Source organism: Camelus ferus, chromosome 3 (assembly GCF_009834535.1).
Source record: "Camelus ferus isolate YT-003-E chromosome 3, BCGSAC_Cfer_1.0, whole genome shotgun sequence".
Classification (NCBI taxonomy): Eukaryota; Metazoa; Chordata; class Mammalia; order Artiodactyla; family Camelidae; genus Camelus; species Camelus ferus.
Window position 1 is genome coordinate 43,587,845 of NC_045698.1, and position 19,091 is coordinate 43,606,935.

The window sequence follows — 19,091 nt, forward strand, 5'->3', positions numbered from 1 at the left end:
TTCCTTTTCATAACCAAATGTTACTTCACTTGTTCCTATTTTTGTGTTACAGTGCCTACCCCTTTTTAAAAGGAAATTAATTTTTCCAACAACCCCAAAATATGCATTTTAAAGTCTTTGTCAGACTATTTCATAAAATAATTTCATCCTAAGTGAGAGTTTCACTTGATGATTTTATTGACTATTGCTACCAGCTTGAATGTCTTCAGTTTCAAGTAACATAAAAAACCTGTCACAACTGACTTAAACCAGAAGGAAAATTTATTATCTTGTATATCATGTTCCCCAGTACAGTAGCTCTAGGGCCAATTAATTCCCTGGCTCAATAGCATTATCAGAATTTGTTCTCTTTTTTGAGACTCTGCCATACTAAATATGCCAGATTTGTCCATAGCAATCTCTTTATGGTTAAAGAGTTCCAGATGTTCCATGCAGTCCCAATTACATCCACTAGAATAAGAGAAGGCATCTCTTCCTATATATTATTTTAATCAGTAAGAAAAGTCTTCCCCTAAAGTTCCTCAGTAGACACATATATATTAAGTCAATATTGCAGCAAATGTATTCCTAAATAAATCACTAAGAAGGGAATTCACACAAACCACGTTTGGTTTAGTTAAATGCGTGGTTGTGTAGAGAAGAGTGGATTACCCAAACAAAATTTAGTTCTGTTAGAAATCAGGAAAAGCAGAGGCAAAAACAAAATCTGCTGCACCTTGGCTATCTTTGATTAATTTTCTTTACTTATTTAACATTTCTATTTGTGTGATCATTTTCCTAGGAAAAGTATTTTGTGCTTTATGTTATGGTTTGTCATTTTTATTCTCCTTCTCCCCCTATGTTTTGACTCCTTTTCCTTGCTTTAGTCTATCCCATCCTCAAACCCATAACCAGTTAGGATGTTTTAACATTCGCATGATAAAATTATATGTGACTATATAATAAGATAATCTAAAAGTAAATGGCTTAAAACAACAAATAGTTATTTTCTCACAGTTTCAGTGCGTCATTTACCGAGAAACAGCTTAGCTGGGCAGTTCTGGCTCAGTCTCCCATGTGGTTGCAGTCAAGATTCTGGTCCGGGCCACAGTTATCTGAAGGCTGAAGGTGACTCGCTCACACAGCTGACCAAGTGCTGCTGGCTGTTGGTAGATCTCAGTTCCTCCTGATGTGGCCATCAACTCAAGCTGTTCGAGTGTTCTCATGACATGGTGTCAGGCTTCTCCCAGAGCCAAAAGTCCTAGTGAGATCAAGATGGAAGAGGCCATGTCTTCTATGATCTTACTTTCAAAGCTTCACACTGTCACTTTCACCAATGCTATTGGTCACAGAGATTAATGCAGACATAATCTGTGTACGTGGGGCTACTCAAGGATGTGAGTACCACAGCATGTTATAAGCCATAGTAGTAGTTGTTTTTGTTTTAAACCTCCTTTCACAAGGTTTTGGGTGTGAAAAGACTCACTCAAGCCCTTAGCTTCAGTGACCTTGATTCTACTTCTCTTTCTCATCTGGAAAAGTTTTAATATTCATTACCAGGAAAGAACCAAATTCTCACAGTAAGTACTTCTAAATCCAGAGGCATATATGACTGTGGCATCACTTCCACTCACAACTTTCTCTTTCTGATTTCTGATCCACTAATATACCTAGTTCTTAAGTCTTTCTATATATTTCTCATCTTTGCTCTTTGAAATTTTACCTGTGCATGTCAAATCTTAAAAGAGTACACTAATGTGAGAACTCATCGTATCACTTTGAAGTCTTTTTTTTTAGCTTTTTATTTTAACGTAATTTTAAAGCTGCAAAAGTAGTGTTTCCATTTGTCCATCATGTGGCTTCCCGAATATAAACATCTTACATAACTGCATTAAAACTATTAAATCCAGTAAACCAACATTGGTACAATACTATTAACTAAATTGTAGACCCTACTCAAATTTCAGTAGTTTTTCCAATATTGGTTTTTCTTATCCAATATTTGTAAATCCTACCTAATATTTGTAAATTCTATATCTGATAAAGGACTTGTATTCAGAATGTACAAAAGCTTTCAAAACTCAATGACAGGCAATCCAATTTTTAAGTGGGCAAAAAAATTTCCATTTGCGTTATAGGCTTTTTCTATCCTTTTATGTTTAACCTTTCTGAATAATTTTGTTTTGGGTATATCTCCTGCATAAGGTAATTGGGTTTTGGTATGCGAGTTAAGAGGATTCTCATTGATATAATTAAAATGTTTGGTCTCATCTGTTGGTATATATATTAGGAGAGGCAGTCCTCCTTGGGCCAAGAGCATACTTGCATGCTTTTGCTAAGTGCAAAACTACAGGGTTTACCCATATTCTAATATTGAGCACTTTCTGGAACTAGTCACATAGACAACTAAATATGTCAAGGTAACCACAGCATGACTAACCTAAGTATTTGCTCCCCCTAAGGAGGACTGGCTTGTTTGCTGCTTGCTACAGAGGTTGCTAAGTACTCTTTGGTCCTGGCTTCCTTAGCTATGGCAAAACCCATTGCATGTGTAGCACCCACCTCATTGCTCAGTGTGACTTGGTACAGAGAAACCCAGCACAATGTTGATACTCCTGTTATTTGCAGTGCTATAATAAAGTGTTTCACATTAAAACATTAACTCACATACACTTTCAGTACTAGGATCTCTCCCCCTGCACACAGTTTCCACTATCATTAACATCTTATATTTGTGTTTTACACTTGCTACAACTGATGAACTAATACTGATACATTACTATTAACTAAAGTCCATAGTTTACATTAGGATTCATTCTTTGTACTGTAGAGTTCTATGGGTTTTGACAAATGCATAGTGTTATGTATTCACCATTACAGGATTATAAAGAATAGTTTCACTGCCCTAAATATTCACAATACTCTTATCTATTTACTCAATCTCTCCCTGCCCTCCCTGCTGCCAACCCCCTGAAGCCACCTTTGGCAACCATTGATCTTTAAAATGTCTCCATAGTTTTGCCTTTTCCAGAATGTCATACAGCTGGAATCACACAGTATGTGTAGCCTTTTCAGATTGGCTTCTTTCACTCAGGAATATGCATTTAAGTTTCCTCCATGCCTTTTTGTGGCTTAATAGCTCATTTCTTTTCATGATTGAATAATATTCCATTTTATGGATGTATATTTATCCATTCACTTATTAAAGAACATTTGGGTTGCTTCCAGCCTTTGGCAATTAGGAAAAAAGCTTGCTACACACATTTGTGTGCAGGATTTTGTATGGACATAAGTTTTCAACTCATTTGGGTAAATATCAAGGAGCATAATTGGTGGGCTGTATAGAAAAAGTATGCTTAGTACTGGAAGAAACTGCGAAATTGTTTTCCAAAGTGCTGTATCATTTTGCATTCCCACCAGCAATACATGAGCATTCCTGTTGCTCCACATCCTTGTCAGCATTTGATGTTGTCAATGTTTCGGATTTTGGCCATTATAATAGGTGTGTAGTGGTATCTCACTGTTGTTTAATTTACATTTCTATGAATGTGGAGATCATTGCATCTGCTTATTTGCCATCTGTACATTTTGTTTGGTGAGTTGTCTGTTTAGACATTTTGTGCATGTTAATTGGGATTTCTGTTATCTTACTGTTGAGTTTTAAGAGTTCTTTGTATATTTTGATGTGTTCTATGTTATCTTTTTCAGATACATGTTTTACAAATATTTTCTCCCAACCTGTGGCTTAGTTTTTCCATTGTAACAGTGCCTTTAACAGATCATTAGTTTTTAATTTTAATAAAGTCCAATTTATCAATTTTTTTCTTTCATGGATTGTGCTTTTGGGGTTTTATCTAAAAAAGTCTTCACCAAACACAAGGTCAAACTATATTTTCTCTTATGTTATTTTCTAGAAGTTTTATAGTTGTGCATTTTACATTTATGTCTCTGATCCATTTTGAGTTAATTTTTGTTAAAGATGTAATGTCAGAAAGGGAGAGTATGCTCAGTGGTAGAGTACCTGCTTAGCATGCACAAGGTCCTGGGTTCAATCCCCAGTACCTACATTAAGATAAATAAATTAATTCCCTTCCCCACCAAAAAAATGAAAATAAAATAAACTTTTAAAGATGTAATGTCAGTATGTTAGTGTCTATTTTTTTCTTTCTTTTTTTCATTTTTGCATGTCAAGGTATTGTTGTTCTAGCACCATCTGTTGAAAAAGTGTAAGCTTTCTCCACTGGATTGCCTTTGCTTCTTTATCAGAGATCAGCTGACCATATGTGTATGGTATAATTCTGAGCTCTATATTCTGTTCCAGTGATCTGCTTTTTCACCAATATCACAGTCTTGGTTACTGTAGCTTTATACTGAGTCTTAAGGTTGCTGTCAATCCTTCCACTTTGTTCTTCTTCTTTAATATTGTGGCAGCTATTGAGTCTTTTGCCTTTCCATATAGTTAAAATTAATTTGTTGATTTCCACAAAGTAGCTTGCTGGTATTTTGATTGGGGTTGCATTAAACCTATAAATCAATTTGGAAAGAAATAAGACTTAACAATATGGAGTTTTACTATCCATAAACATGGAATATCTTTCCATTTATTTAGATCTTCTTTGATTTCTTTTATAACTTTGGTAGGTTTCCTCATGTAAATCTTGTACATATTTTTTACTCTAATGTAATAATGTTTTGAGTTTCAGGTATATAGATAACAACTGACTTTCTTATGTTAACTTTGTATCCTGCAATCTTGCTATTGGTCTTTAGTTCTAAGAGATTTTTTTGTTGATTCTTGGGATGTTTTGTGCCTTATTGCATTAGGTAGAAATTCCAGTACAATGTTGATTAGCTGTAGTGAGAAGAGACATTCTTGTCTTGTTCCTAATCTTAGAGAGAAAGAATCTAGTTTCCATTAAGTATGTTAGCTCTTAGTTTTCTGTAGAATTTTTTAATAACAACATAAGGTTGTAGATGTTCTTTATCAAGCTAAGGAAGTTCCTTTCTATTCTTAGCTTGCTAAGAGTTTTCATCATGGATGGGTATCATATTTTGTCAAATAGCCTTTCTGTAATCCATGGGTATGATTTTTCTATTTTAGTTTGATGACGTGATAGATTAAATTCATTGATTTTTGAATGCTGAACCAGTCTTGCATAACTGGAATAAATACCATTTGGCCATGGTGCATAATTTTATTTGTTGAATTAAATTTGATTTTTTTGTTGAATTTGATTATTTTGTTGAGGATTTTTTAATCTATGTTCATGAAAGATATTTGTCTGTAGCTTTCCTTTTTTAAAATGTCTTTGTCTGATTTTGGTATTAGGGTAATGCTGGTTTCACAGAATGAGTTTTCTTCTATTTTTTGGAAGAGGTTATACAGAATTGGCATTATTTTCTTCTTGAATGTTTGGTAAAATTCACCAGGGAAACCATCTGGGCCTGATGTTATCTGTTGTGGCAGCTTATTATTCATTCAATTTCTTCAACAGATAAAAGTTTTTGGAGAGTAGTTATCTTTCCTTGTGTGAGTTTTGGTAGATTCTGTCTTTCAAAGAATTAGCCCATTTCATCCAAGTTATAAAATTTGTGGGCACAGAGTTACTTGTAATACTCCTTTATTACACTCTTAATGTTTCTGCCATCAGTATTGATGGCTCCTACATATAGGTCCTCAGAACTTGAAACATTTTCTCCAACAAACTCAAAGCCACAAAAGCTTCAAGGGCTCTAAGCTTAGATGGAATACAAGTTAAGACTAATTCTACTACAATTTAATTTGTTTATGATTGAGATCAAAAATGGACAAAAAATCTTGTTACATAAGAAGCCTGGGTTAACAAATTAAGAAGTAGGATGCAATCATCGTAGTTTTCTTTAAACTTTTATAGAAATTCTGTAGTAAAAAGATCCTAACCAATAAATTTATTTGAAATAAAGACTTGCTGAGTAAGTCATCAAGTTGTTTTTTGCCTTTACCTATTTATTTCTGTAATCTGCAACACAGAGAAGTTCATGGACAACAGTACTACCTGCTCTGTAGAATTCACGTCAGACTTCTCCCTTCTGCGGCAGCTTCAAGGAATAAAGTTGCTCATTCCTTTGACTCCCAACTGGAGTATTCCAGGAAGCTGATTTTATGTGTCATCTTCCCATAAAAAAACTTACATTTTCTAAAATATTGAACAGTATTTGTATTTTCTAAAAAAGGGACATGGTATACTTGGAATAGTATTTGTTTACTTTGGAAAAGATGAAGTATTGAAGGTAAGCAAGAAATGTGGATAATATACTACAGTAGAAAGCATTTCAAATACAAAAGTATGTACTAAATCCTCTTAGAAAATTATTAGTACAAAAAGGGTTTGGAATTCTCTAGTTTAGCTTGTATGTAGTTCTAGAATATCTTCATTCATCAACCTATGAAAAAGTCTGTTTAATCTACTAAAATATCAAGCCACATCACCAAAAAAGATAGAGATTTTAAAATGAGAATTTTATTTCCAGAACAGTCACAGAGGATTAACAAAATTTTATGAACACAATTTTGTTAGAAACAATTAACAGAATCAAGAATGGTTTAATACATAGTATCACCTGTAATATAATACACATTAAAATATAGTTTTCATGCTACCTTTATCCATTAGTTCTTTTATATTCCAATTTTTAACAAGTCAAGAAATATGGCAGGATACATGGAACAGATTTACTAAATAATTCTAAATTATACTCCCTTCTATGTGAGACACTAAGTCAATTTTTGAACATCTTGCAAGTTAAGTGGACTTTCCATTATAATTCTAAATTTAAAGGACGTAAGCACCAAATGGAAATCAAAATGTGTAAAAGAAATTCATGAATTTCAAAAGAGTAATGTTACATTAACAATATTATAAATTAACAAAGAATTTTCCATAGAAGTACACTTAAAGTTTTATAATGATTAATTCTAGAGTATTTTTTACTTGCATTCTTGTCCATCCAGTTGAAAACACCAAAGCACTGACTGAATGTGAAAGGACCATTTTTAAATGAATAGTAGACGGCAGCATGTGTTATTTTAAGCATAAAAGGAAGATGGCCTATGTGCTTTGATTTGCAAATAATGGTTTTTATTTTTTTGGTTCATGTTTCAGTTTATTTTGAATTTCATAATTTGCTCTTCACTTTTTGATTTTTTAAAAAATATGTAATGACATTTACATGGTTAAAATTTCAAAACCATATCATTTGATTTGCAAATAATGTTCTTTCTCCAAGTAGCCCTCAGTGTTTCCATTATCCTTGAATGACAAGATTCTTTAAGTACTGTGAAAAAAGACCATCCTTTTACTGATGGAAGGCTTCTAATCTTATTCGGGTTGGATCTTCTGGGTGTCTCAAGGCAATTCCATTACGCAGGAGCAGCTCAATATAAGGTGGCCAAAAAGAACCACTAATTTTGACATACGGGTCATGTGGAACATCAAATAATCTATTTAAAAGAATCTAGGAAAAAATATCATTCAAAATATACCTTACTTGGGAAAAAATTGATATAGCCATAATAAAACATTAAGTTTTTTACCAAAGAATGTTGGTCTCTTTTCTCTTTGAATTTTTTATCATTTCTATATACTCAATTATTGATTTTTTAATTGCAAATATTAGTAAATAGAAAAAGCTTTAAAATGAACCTCTGCATCTTAACTTTTAAAAACATTTCCTAAAAACTGGTTAAAAGGCATTTACAATTTTCCCACTTCTCTTTATGTTATGTTTATGTTTATGTTAGAATTTTGGTTATAACAATTTCTTAAAAATAAATATTAAAAATTAAATACTCAACAAAATACACATAGAGTTCAAAAACACAGCATGCATGTCTTAATGTTTGGGGGAAAGAAATCACCAACCCTTCCCCCCACCTCTCACATCAAAAAAAACCACTGATTCATCCCATAAATCCTCAAAACAATAATTCTATCATCATCATTTCCTTCAAATTCATCTTAAATATTTGATTTTTTCACTGAGGATACTGAGGGGTTATAACCACAAACTGAGAAGTTTTGAGTATTTGTATAAATTATATAAGACTAACACTTCCCAAAGGGCATTCCATGGAATTGGTCTCCATGAGAATTCTCTTAGTCTTGAGAAACAGGGTTCTGTGGTTAAACAAGCTGAGGAAAGATTGCTAATGTGCACTGAGAATCACCCGTCTTTCTCAGATCCACTGGCATTATAGAAGTTTTTCCAAGAGGACATATTTAAATTCTCTGGACACTGACGTTCTATGAAACATACTTAAAAATACTAAATGTATATCAATTATTACTCTACCTCTTCAGTTCCCACACAGTGCCTTCATAATTTACAAAGCCAGAATTCAAAAGAGTTAAAAGATTCCTCCAAGGGCACATAATTAATAGCAGATTATGGATTAGACTCTGTATCTCTGTATTGCCAGGCCAAAGCTTTAACTTAAAGATATTATTTTAAGAAACACAGAAAAGGAAAAGTACAATTTATACAAATATAAAATGCCACAGAAAATTAAATGGTAAACCAACTATAAAGCTCTCATCTCAATGACATTTCATAATAATATCAATATCTCAATTCTTGAAATAAAATTTCATCTGTCATTAACTTTAGCTATTTCAACTACCACATCCTGGATAAAAAAAGCTTTTGGTCTCATTTCTATTAGGTATGGCAATAAGAGAATTAAATATTAGTCCTATTTTAGAGCAATTGATTATTTTAACACAATTTAAAATCTTTCTTACTTTTCATGTCTATCTTCAATTATTTTAATCAAAATTCTAGTAGATGCCAGAAACAATAAAATGCTAAAAATTCTACTTTAAGATGAACATGTATATTGTTTCATTCTTCACTGACTGCAGTTTAAATTTTTCCTTCTATCATTGATAATATAATCCTTAGAGACAAAAGTGGTTTCTAAGTTTTATATAGTATCCCATAGTACACTACTGAAAAATCACACATGTACTTTCCAGTTAATAACTGTCAATATTTGCCACATATATGACAATCTTTATTAAAAAGTTAAGTCATCCATGAGAAATAGTAGTATTTTTAGTTTCAGTATAAAATGGAGCAAATAGAAATATGTTAAAAGATTCTAACCACAAATCTAATAAATATTTGCATTCTGCTTTCAAAGCAATAATATTTTATATTAAGATATCCTGAAGCATCAAAACCACTTAGCTGGAAAAACTAGAAACTTTGGCATCCAATTTAGTTATAATAAAACAAGTTTTCTAAAACTACTTTCTTCTAAACTTACCAGTGATTTTTAAAAGCTACAATAGTCATTAAATAGCTCTTCACAGACTATTTACCTTCCTGTCTGTCTAATTTGCAATAGATTGTCATATCAAGATATTCTAAAATATTTAATATATTTAATAATTTGGCTGAAGTTCAAAACTTTTTTTTAAAAAGGTCCAAGATATTGGTAAAAAAAGTAAATGTGAAGTAGAAATTGGAATTACTCAGTCCTAACATTATGAAAAAAAGGAGGTGGTGTTAATTTATGGAAAACTTGTGCACAAATGTCTGCAACTTTGTGGAAAGAATCCTTAAATTAACTTATGTATTTTAGATAGAATACAGAGTTGCCAACTAAAGATTACATCAATGTAAAACCATAGGGCTTCACTGTGTAGATAATAAATAACATTATTAAAATGTTCTTAAAGTAATAATCTTGATAATATGATTAAGGGCAAGAGTCAATTTCATCTTCTTTTAAAAAATAATATTCTTTCTAGTATTTTATAGAAAATAGAAACTAATTTTACTCTAAAGACAAATAAATATACACATATTTAATAAAAATTGGTGTATACCTTAAGAACTAAAGCCACATTTTTTCATTTTCAAGCCTACATATAACTGCTCACAAATCACTAATTAAGAGACATCTTAAAGACAAAACAACCACACAAAACGCTTACCTCCAAAATTTCATGCAGTGTTATCAGCTGTGCAGTTGACTCTTGAATGTTTTTCTTTGAGAGAAGTATGAATAACAAAGAATTAACATTTTGATTCAGCCAATGGCAGAATACTAGACTGTATTCATTTAAAAAATTTTAAATTAATATTTCTCAATCACAATGATACAAGTTATATTAAAACCAGACATTTATAATTATATGATTTAAGAATTCTGAAAAAAGCAACCTGCTTATACTAAATAGTAAGGTTCATAAAAATATAGTTGAAACAACCTCTAAGACAAGGAAATCTTTTGCAATTACCAGAAGACACAATTCAGGCTGTCTATCTATAAACATATAATGGATAAATTATATTATAAGTATTATAACACACCTGAAAGAAACTGTTTGAACCCTCTGAATCAAAATATCTCAATCAAATGACATTCCAGGCTAAATTTACATAGCTTCAGGACAGGAAACTTGCTTCCCAGGGAGGCTTGTTCATCTTTCTATAGTTTTTGACAGTTCCTAATGTTAACTCAACTCAGTAGTTATTTTTTCCTTGGAATGACAGAGAATAAATCTCATTCCAGTTCTATCCAAGAGTTCCTCAAATATTTGAGGACAGCTATTATGAACTCCATGTCTTCTCCATATTAGTCTTCAGGAGTTTCTTCAATTATTTTTCATAGACTTGCAGCTCCTCAATATCATGGTTGTTCTCTGAATGTGCTCTCATTTGCCTTTTTAAAAACATCCAGTCTCCACAATGGTATAGGTATGATTTGAAAATCAAAGATGAAAAGAAAAGACTCATTTCCATACCTGTAGATGTTGGAATTCTATTCATTAAGTTTGAGATTGCATTAGCTTCTGGACATCTATTTCACCCTGCCGACCTTTATCTAAGAACACCATCAGCTAAAATGCTGAAGTCTCTTTCATTATATTTAGCTAAGATATGTCTCCTTCATTACTGAACATTTTAAACCCAAGAAAGATATTCTATTCTCCACTAAGTATCATCCAATTTTATTTGGGCCATCCTCTTTTATTTTGGCCAGTTGAAAAACAGTCTTTAATTCTGTCATCCAATAACTTTACTATCTAGTCCTCTTAGTTTCACATCATTTGTAAACTTTAATGACCATGTCTTCTACCTCTTTATCCAAATTACTGTTGAAAATGTTCACTAGGACAAGTTTCTAAGGGAAACTGCTAGAAATCTCCCAGGATAATAATAAACCTAATCATTAACTTTTAAGTTCAGACAATTATTCAATTAACTGCAAAGTCTCCAAGTATGGGGACATCTAGTACTTTCCTGACAAAAGTCAAAGACTGCCATGGAGTCCTTATCAGGTCTTATGGAAATACAAACACATTAAAGAAATAGTTAAAAAAACAAAACAAAAGAAAAAAAAAAACAAAACTGCGATTCCTGAGTAAAGACAGTAAAGCTGGATCTCAAAATCTGTCCCCTAATACCATACTAAATGAAAAAATGGCAAAAAGCAGCATATCATTCACTAGTAATGAAAGTAAACACAATTATAGAACTGATAAAGAAATAAGAAGCAGCTAGGCACAAATGAAAATATAAAGCTTTGAGACAATCCAAGAAAATCCAGAGGAAAAATATAATGAAAGCAGACAAAGAAAAAATGTTTCAACATAAGAATATGATATAATAAAATATAATTTCCATGAAATGATTTCTAAATCTGCCCCTGGAAACAGTGTCATCTTCAAAGCAAAACTGATATTGAATGATCAACACTGTGACATATCCCTGTTAAGTTACTGAAGTTCAAAGATAAAGAACTCTTCAGGCATATAGTCAGAAGCAACAAGACATCTACAGGCTGCCCTCAGACGTCTACAGAGAACATTCCATCCCAGAAGAATGGAGAAATCCCCCACCAAGTCTTGAGATTTTTAAAAAATATGCCAAAGATATCCTTTGTGTCTATTCCATTTCTACAAGTTCCATTTATTTATACCATATACTGGTTTTATTTTTTAATTAATTACTTATTTTAATTGAAGTATAAGCAGTTTACAATGTTGTGCATTTACTGTTTTTAAAAAAGGAATTAAAGTGTTGTTCCCAATCTTCTGAAACTCAATGAAATATCTATTTGCTTTTGTGGAAAAGGTTTATTCCATCATAACTACTATTAAAATAGCTAGTAACTTACCCTAATTAACAGATACCTTCTGATTTTAAAAGTTACATGTTTTTTATGGAAAATTTGGAACATAAGTAAAAATGAAAACAAAAACAAATCTCACCTACAATTCTAGCCCCAGACACAAGCATTATTACATTTTTTGGTACAAATTAGACTCATACAATTCAATCATCTGAGTTTTTCCCATCTAACAATAATCTGTGAGCATTTTATAAACTCCTTTGATAGTGCTCAATACCTTATTTTTAAAAGCTGCATTTTTCCCATCATATGGATACAATGTAAAAAAAGTATTTAGTCCTATTTTATTGAGTAACTAGGTTGCTTCTAATTTTTCAACAAATACAATAATGCGATTGATGATTGAATATTTCTGTACATTGAATATTTCTGTACATGTATCCATGTGTATATATCTTTGAAATGTATAATGTACAAAAATATATCAGAAAATTTATACTTGAACCTATCTGAAACAATTTCATATAAGAATATCTACATTAATGTCTTCTTTGAAACTTACCTTTTTCTTTTTAACATTTCTATCAGGCAGAGGAAAATGGTCTTCTAGAAACTCGCCCAAGGTAACTAAGATTTTTTCCTTATATTCCTTTATGTCACGCATTTTAGTTTTCAGCTGATTAAAGATTCTAACAGATTTCAAAATAAATTAAGAGAAATATTTCACTGATAAAATACAAAAGTATATGCAACTGGTTACTCATAAAGTTGATCAAAAAATTTTTTTAAAACTTCAAAATATTTTTTCAAACTTCAGTTTTTTCCCCAAAACTTTCAAATCAAATAACTGGCTTTTTTTTAATTGCAGTATAGTTGACTTACAATGTTATGTTAATTTCAGGTGTACAGCAAGGTGATTCAGTTACACGTATATATATATTTTTTCAGATTCTTTTCCATTATAGGTTATTACAAGATATTGAATATACAGTTCCCTGTGCTATACAGTGGGTCCTATTGTTTACCTATTTGATATATAGTACTGTGTATATGTTAATCCCAAACTCCTAATTTATCCCTCCTTTCCTTCCCTTTCCCTTCTGGTAATAATCATAGTTTGTTTTCTATGTCTATGAGTCTATTTCCAGTTTGTAAATAAGTTCATTTACATCATTTTTTTGAGAGAAATATTCTCTACTTCATGTGTAGGAAAACTAAAATTCAAATTACTCAAAGAATTATTAAAAGATTACATAATCTAACAATTAGCAAAAGTTAGAGTAAGACTCACAATTTCTGGTAAAATTTACCTTTTTTTTCATCTACATATTTCATGTAACTTTAAAAAGGAAATAATTTCTCCTAATTTAAAAACCTAGAACACAAAATCAATACCTTGATTCAGAAAATGTCACAACCGGATGTTTCAATTCATTGTGTAGTACACTAAGAGATTCCAGTATCTGTTGCTGTTCATCCAACCATTTTTGCTCCCTTTAAAACATGGAAAAACAAAATAAACAATAGTCAAATAAAATATTAATACCAAGTCAATATGTATCAATGATTAACGGTACTTTTAAATATACCTTTCCAAATCTTCCTTTAACTTTTCATTCCTTGACTGAATAGTAGATAGTACCAATTCAAGGTCACCTCTCAATTTTTGGAACTAGAATGAAATAATTAAAATTAATTGCTTAGTCTTTAATCCTATAAAAAATTATATTTCTGAACGATGGTGAAATTTACATATTGGTCTAGAATATATATTCAGAAATCAATAGCAAAAAAGCCCAGGAGAAAGTCTTTGAAAGGGAAATACACAGCAGGTACTAAGTTCTTTGTAATATTTCACTGTTAAATTAAAAAATATAAGGAGTTTGAGCAATAAATTTTAATTTCATACTGAAAGGCAATTTAGTGGTGAATTTTGAGTAAAAAGGAAGATGAGGTCTTTTTTCTAAGGAGACTATACAAAAGAGACACAAATTAATATCACTTAGTCAACATTTATTGATCAGTTTTTGACCACCAGGCATCGTTGAAGGAGTCAGGGATGTAATGGTGAACAGAACAAAGAGAGGAATCCAGACAAACAAATTTGTAAGTCCAGGGAGGGATAAGTACCATGAAGTAAAAATAAGTCAAAACAAGAGTATAGAAATGAGGAGCAGGGATGGCTTTTTTAGGTAGGATGATATGAAAAGACCTCTCTAATCAGTTAACAGTTTAGTAGCAGAGAGAGAAGGCAAATGTAACCTATGTCACTATCTAGCAAAAGAATGTCCTAGGCAAAGGGAACTGTAAGTATAAAGGCCCTGAGGCAGGAGTATGCTGAAGGTATCTGAGGAACACAAAAGAAGGCTGTGTGGCTATAGGGGGTTAACAATAAGCTCTAGATTTTAAGAATCCTTTAGTTTCTAGAATACATTAGCTAGTTCCATTCTCCTGATGTTTAAGGGTTTCCATTAGCTTTTTATAAATCTAAATCAGTGGTAATATAAGGCTGTATATTATAAACCTTAGAGTCACTATGAAAAAAGAGATATAACTAATAAGCTAATAATGTAAATAATGTGCTTATTTTTAAAAATACACAATCCAAGAAAGTAAGAAGACAGGCAAACAGGAACAGAGAAAAGGTAGGACAAATAGGAAAGAAAAATCATGTAATTTTAATGCAGCCATGTTGATATTACATTAAATATGATCCAATAATGTAATTTTAAAAAATCAATAATAGAAAGATACCTGGAAAAATCTGCAAATATTTGGATAATGAAAACACACTTCTAAATAATCCATGGATGAAAGAAGTAATCAGTAGGAAAATAAAAAATTATTATGCACTTCTGAAAATAAAAATAAAATTAAAATTTCTGGGATGAAGCAAAAGAGGTACTCAGATGAGAATTTACACTACTAAAAGCTCATACTAGAAAAAAGCTGTCATTTAATGACCTCAGCTTCCACCATAAGAAACTAGAAAAAGAGCAAATAAAATAAAAAATAAGCTGAAGAAAAAAATGATAAAAAGTTGAATCAATGAAATAGAAAACAAAAATAGGAAAAAAGCAATGAAACCCAAAGCTGATTCGCTGAGGTCAATAAAATTACCCAAACTAATTAAAGGAGAAAAAAGGACATAAATTACCAACATCAGGAGTGGGAAAACTGGCATTACTACAAACATTAAAATGGTAATGGAGTGACGCTATGAATAATTTTATGTCAATAAATTTGATACATAGATGAGCAAACTCTTTGAAAGTCACAAACTACCAAAGCTCAGGGAAAAACAGAAAACCTGACTAGCCATAAAGAAACTGAAATTATAGTTTAACATTTTCACACACATAAAATTCCAGACTCAGACAGCTTCACCTATAAATTCTGACAAACATTTAAGGAGTAAGTAATACTAATTTTATACAAATTCTTTTGAAGAGAGATTAGTTCTGAAATCATTCTATTAGCCTTGTATTACCCTGATACAAAGATGTTACAAGAAAAGAAAACCACAGACCAGTATCTCTCAAAAAATAGATACAAAAATCTTTAAAAAATTTTAGCAAATTAAGTTCAACCATAAATTTAAAAGATTAATACATTACAGCAAAGTGGAGTCTATCCTTAGGAATAAACTTAAACAGCTGAAGTCAGTTTTTAAATATTTATCAATGAAATTTACTATATTAACAAACTGAAAAAGAAAAAACATCTTCTCAATAAATTCAGAAAAAATAAAGACAAAATTCAATATTAATGCATGATTTTTAAAAGACTTCATAAATTATAACAGGAGGTAATTTTCTCAATTTTATTAATGGTATCTATGAAAAATTTACTGCTAACATACACTTAATGGTGAAAGAGCAAATGCTATCTACTAAGATTAGGAATAAGGCAAAAATGTCCATTCTGCCCACTTGAATTCAGTATATTACTAAATATTCTAGGACAGTACAAAAAGCCAAAAAAAAAAAAAAGGCATAAAAAGCATCCAGATGGAAAAGAATAAATAAAACTGCCTTGACTGCAAATGATATGACTAGCTAATATAGAAAATCCTACAGAATCTACAAAAAAGCTATTAGAAAAAGGGCTTTATCATGAACACTAGAGACAAGATTAATATATAAATATTAATTGTATTTGTACATACTAGCAATAAATAATTGGAAATTGAAATTTTAAAAAGGAATACAATTTTAATAACATAAAAATATGAAATACTAAATGGATGAATTTGTTAAAACATGTACAAGACCTGCACACTTCCATTATAATTTATAGTCTTTTTTAAAATCATGAATATTGAGTTTTGTCATTTTTTTTTTAATTCATTGAAATCATCAAATGCTTTTTTCTTTTTTAGTCTGTTGATACAGTGAATTACAAAACATTGGTGAGATAAACTTTCAAAATACCAAATAAATGTAGACCTTAATAAATACAGAGACCATACTCATGGATTTGAACTGAACTCAGTATGTAGCAGATGTCACTTCTCCTCGATTAGAACTACAGATTCAAGGCAATCGCAGTCAAAATTTCAGTTAGCTTACTTATGGGATAGACAAGCCAACTCTAATTTATATGAAAATACTAAACAATTTTGGTAAAGAACAACAAAGTTAGAACTCATACTATTTAATTTCAAGACATTACAAATCTTCAGTAAACAAAACAATATGGTATTTGACCTAAAGACAGAAGCACAGAACAAAGGAAGATAAACATCCACAGCACAGAATGGAAGAAAAATGGAGAGTCTAGAAATAGATCCACATGTATATGGTCAATTAATTTTCAATGCATGTGCAAAGAAAATTCAAAAGAAAGAAAACAATTTTTCAACAGTTTGTGCGGGAACAATTAGTATGCATATGAAAAAAAAGAACTTTTATCAATAACTCATTCCACATATAAACGTTATTTCAAAATTGGTCACAGATCCAAATACTAAATGTAAAACTTTAAAATTTCTTAAAAAAAGAAAAAAAATGCAGGAAAATCTCTGACTGCAAGTTGAGCAAATATTTTTATATTTGAGTATAAATCTTTAAAAAAAAACTTAATTAAGTTGGGTTAATCAAATTAGGAATTTAAACCCTTCAAAAGACACCATTAAGAGAATAAAAAGAAGTGTGCAAGAAAGATCTAAGGCATCAGCTGCACTAAGGTCAGTTACTGCAGGAAGAAATTATCACTGAAAGTTAAAAATAATAGAAACAATTCTCTGAAAGTTGGCTCACTGGATGCACAAGAAAATGCAAAATAATGAGAGACAAGCTAAATATCTGACTCCTTTGTTATTTTTATCTGTAATAGTTAAAATGAAAACGGGGAAGGGAAGTAGCTCAGTGGTACAGCACATGCTTAGTAGCACAAGGTCCTGGGTTCAATCCCTAGTACCTCCATTAAAAAAAAGAAAACAGAAGGGCTCTTACTTCACCTCTGATTGACAGTAACAGCTTTATTGAGATATAAATCACATACCATACTATTCACCCATTTAAAGTGTGTAATTTTAGTATATTCATAGAGTTGTGCAAACATCAGCATAACCAATTTTAGAACATTTTTATCATCTCACAGGGACACTTGTTAGCAGTAGCCATTAATATCTAGCAGACACTCCCTGTTTCCTCTCCAAATATCCAGCCTTAATCAACAAGTAACATCTATTTTCTGTCTCTATAGAATTTTCATATAAATGGAATCATACGTGATCCTTCCTGAATGGCTTCTTTAATTAAGCATAATGTTTTCAAAGTACATCCATATCAGTATATATGCCCTTATATCAATACTTTATTTCTTTTTATTGACAAATATGCCATTGTACAGATATATCACATTTTATTTATCCTTCCACCAGCTGATCAACATTGGGTTGTTTCCTCTTTTTGGCCATTAAGAAAAATTCTGCTATAAACATTCATGGGTAAGTTTTTGTGCGGACACACATATTTTCATTTCTCTTCGGTATATACCTAGGAGAGAAACTGCTGGTTCAAAGAATATTTCTATCACCTTTTGAGGAACTAGCAGACTGTCATCAAAAGTGGCTGCACCATTTCACAATCTCACCAGCAGTGTGTAAGTGCTCTAATTTCTCTGGAACTTCACCAACACTTATTATTATCTGTCTTTTGATGATAGTCATCCTAGGGGGTGTAAAATTGTCCCTTTTTAAAATTTACATTCTGTTATTTAGTGGACTAAACAAATTTTTTTATCTCTCTGAAGATGTTATTTTACTAAGTTCTCTTTGTTCCCTGAATTGTCTCTATTTCCTTATGATTCATCTTTGTCAGTTATTCTGGATTTCTGCCTTTGTATTTGGAGGTATTTCACAAATGTCAATAATCACTGGCTGGCCTTTCTTTTTAACTGAAGTATAGTTGATGTACAATATTATATAAGTTACAGGTATATAGTGATTTACAATTTTTCTTTGCAGGGAGAGATAATTAGGTTTATTTATTTATTCTTAGAGGAGGTACTGGGGATTGAACACAAGACCTCATGCATGCTAAGCATGCACTCTAGCACTTGAGCTATACCCTCCCCACTGTGATTCACAATTTTTAAAGGATATATTCCATTTATAGTTATTATAAAATATTGGCTATCTCTCCTATGCTGTACAATATATCCTTACTTTATACATAATAGTTTGTACCTCTTAAACCCCTATTCCTATACCCTGCCTTCACTCTTCCCTCTCCCTACTAGTAACTACTAGTTTGTTCTCTATATCTGTGAGTCTGCTTCTTTTTTGTCATATTCACTAGTTTGTCATATTTTTTTAGATTCCACATATGATATGTTGTATTTGTCTTTCCCCATCTGACTAATTTCACTAGCATAATACCCTCTAAGTCCATCCATGTCACTACAAATGGCAAAATTTTCATTCTTTTTTATGGCTGAGTAGTATTCCATTGTGTGTGTGTGCGCGCACGCGTGCGCGCAC

The 19,091-nt window shown here is 31.3% G+C and overlaps 1 protein-coding gene across 3 annotated transcripts in view; it reads right to left on the bottom strand.

The window, feature by feature from the left end:
• Window positions 1-882: 882 nt before the first annotated feature.
• Window positions 883-19,091, bottom strand: part of CENPK (centromere protein K) — a 36,877-nt gene continuing 18,668 nt past the window's right edge. For 2 of the 3 annotated variants that reach the window (XM_006186083.3, XM_032473126.1), the window contains exons 6-10: window positions 13,693-13,775; window positions 13,499-13,597; window positions 12,666-12,792; window positions 9,960-10,013; window positions 6,466-7,473 (exon numbers count right to left, since the gene is read on the bottom strand). In XM_006186083.3, the coding sequence (XP_006186145.1) occupies window positions 7,315-7,473; window positions 9,960-10,013; window positions 12,666-12,792; window positions 13,499-13,597; window positions 13,693-13,775 (522 nt within the window). In that variant the 3' untranslated portion in view covers window positions 6,466-7,314. Of the gene's footprint in view, window positions 1,241-6,465; window positions 7,474-9,959; window positions 10,014-12,665; window positions 12,793-13,498; window positions 13,598-13,692; window positions 13,776-19,091 lie in introns of those variants that run through there. The other variant, XM_032473129.1, reaches the window with a different exon arrangement.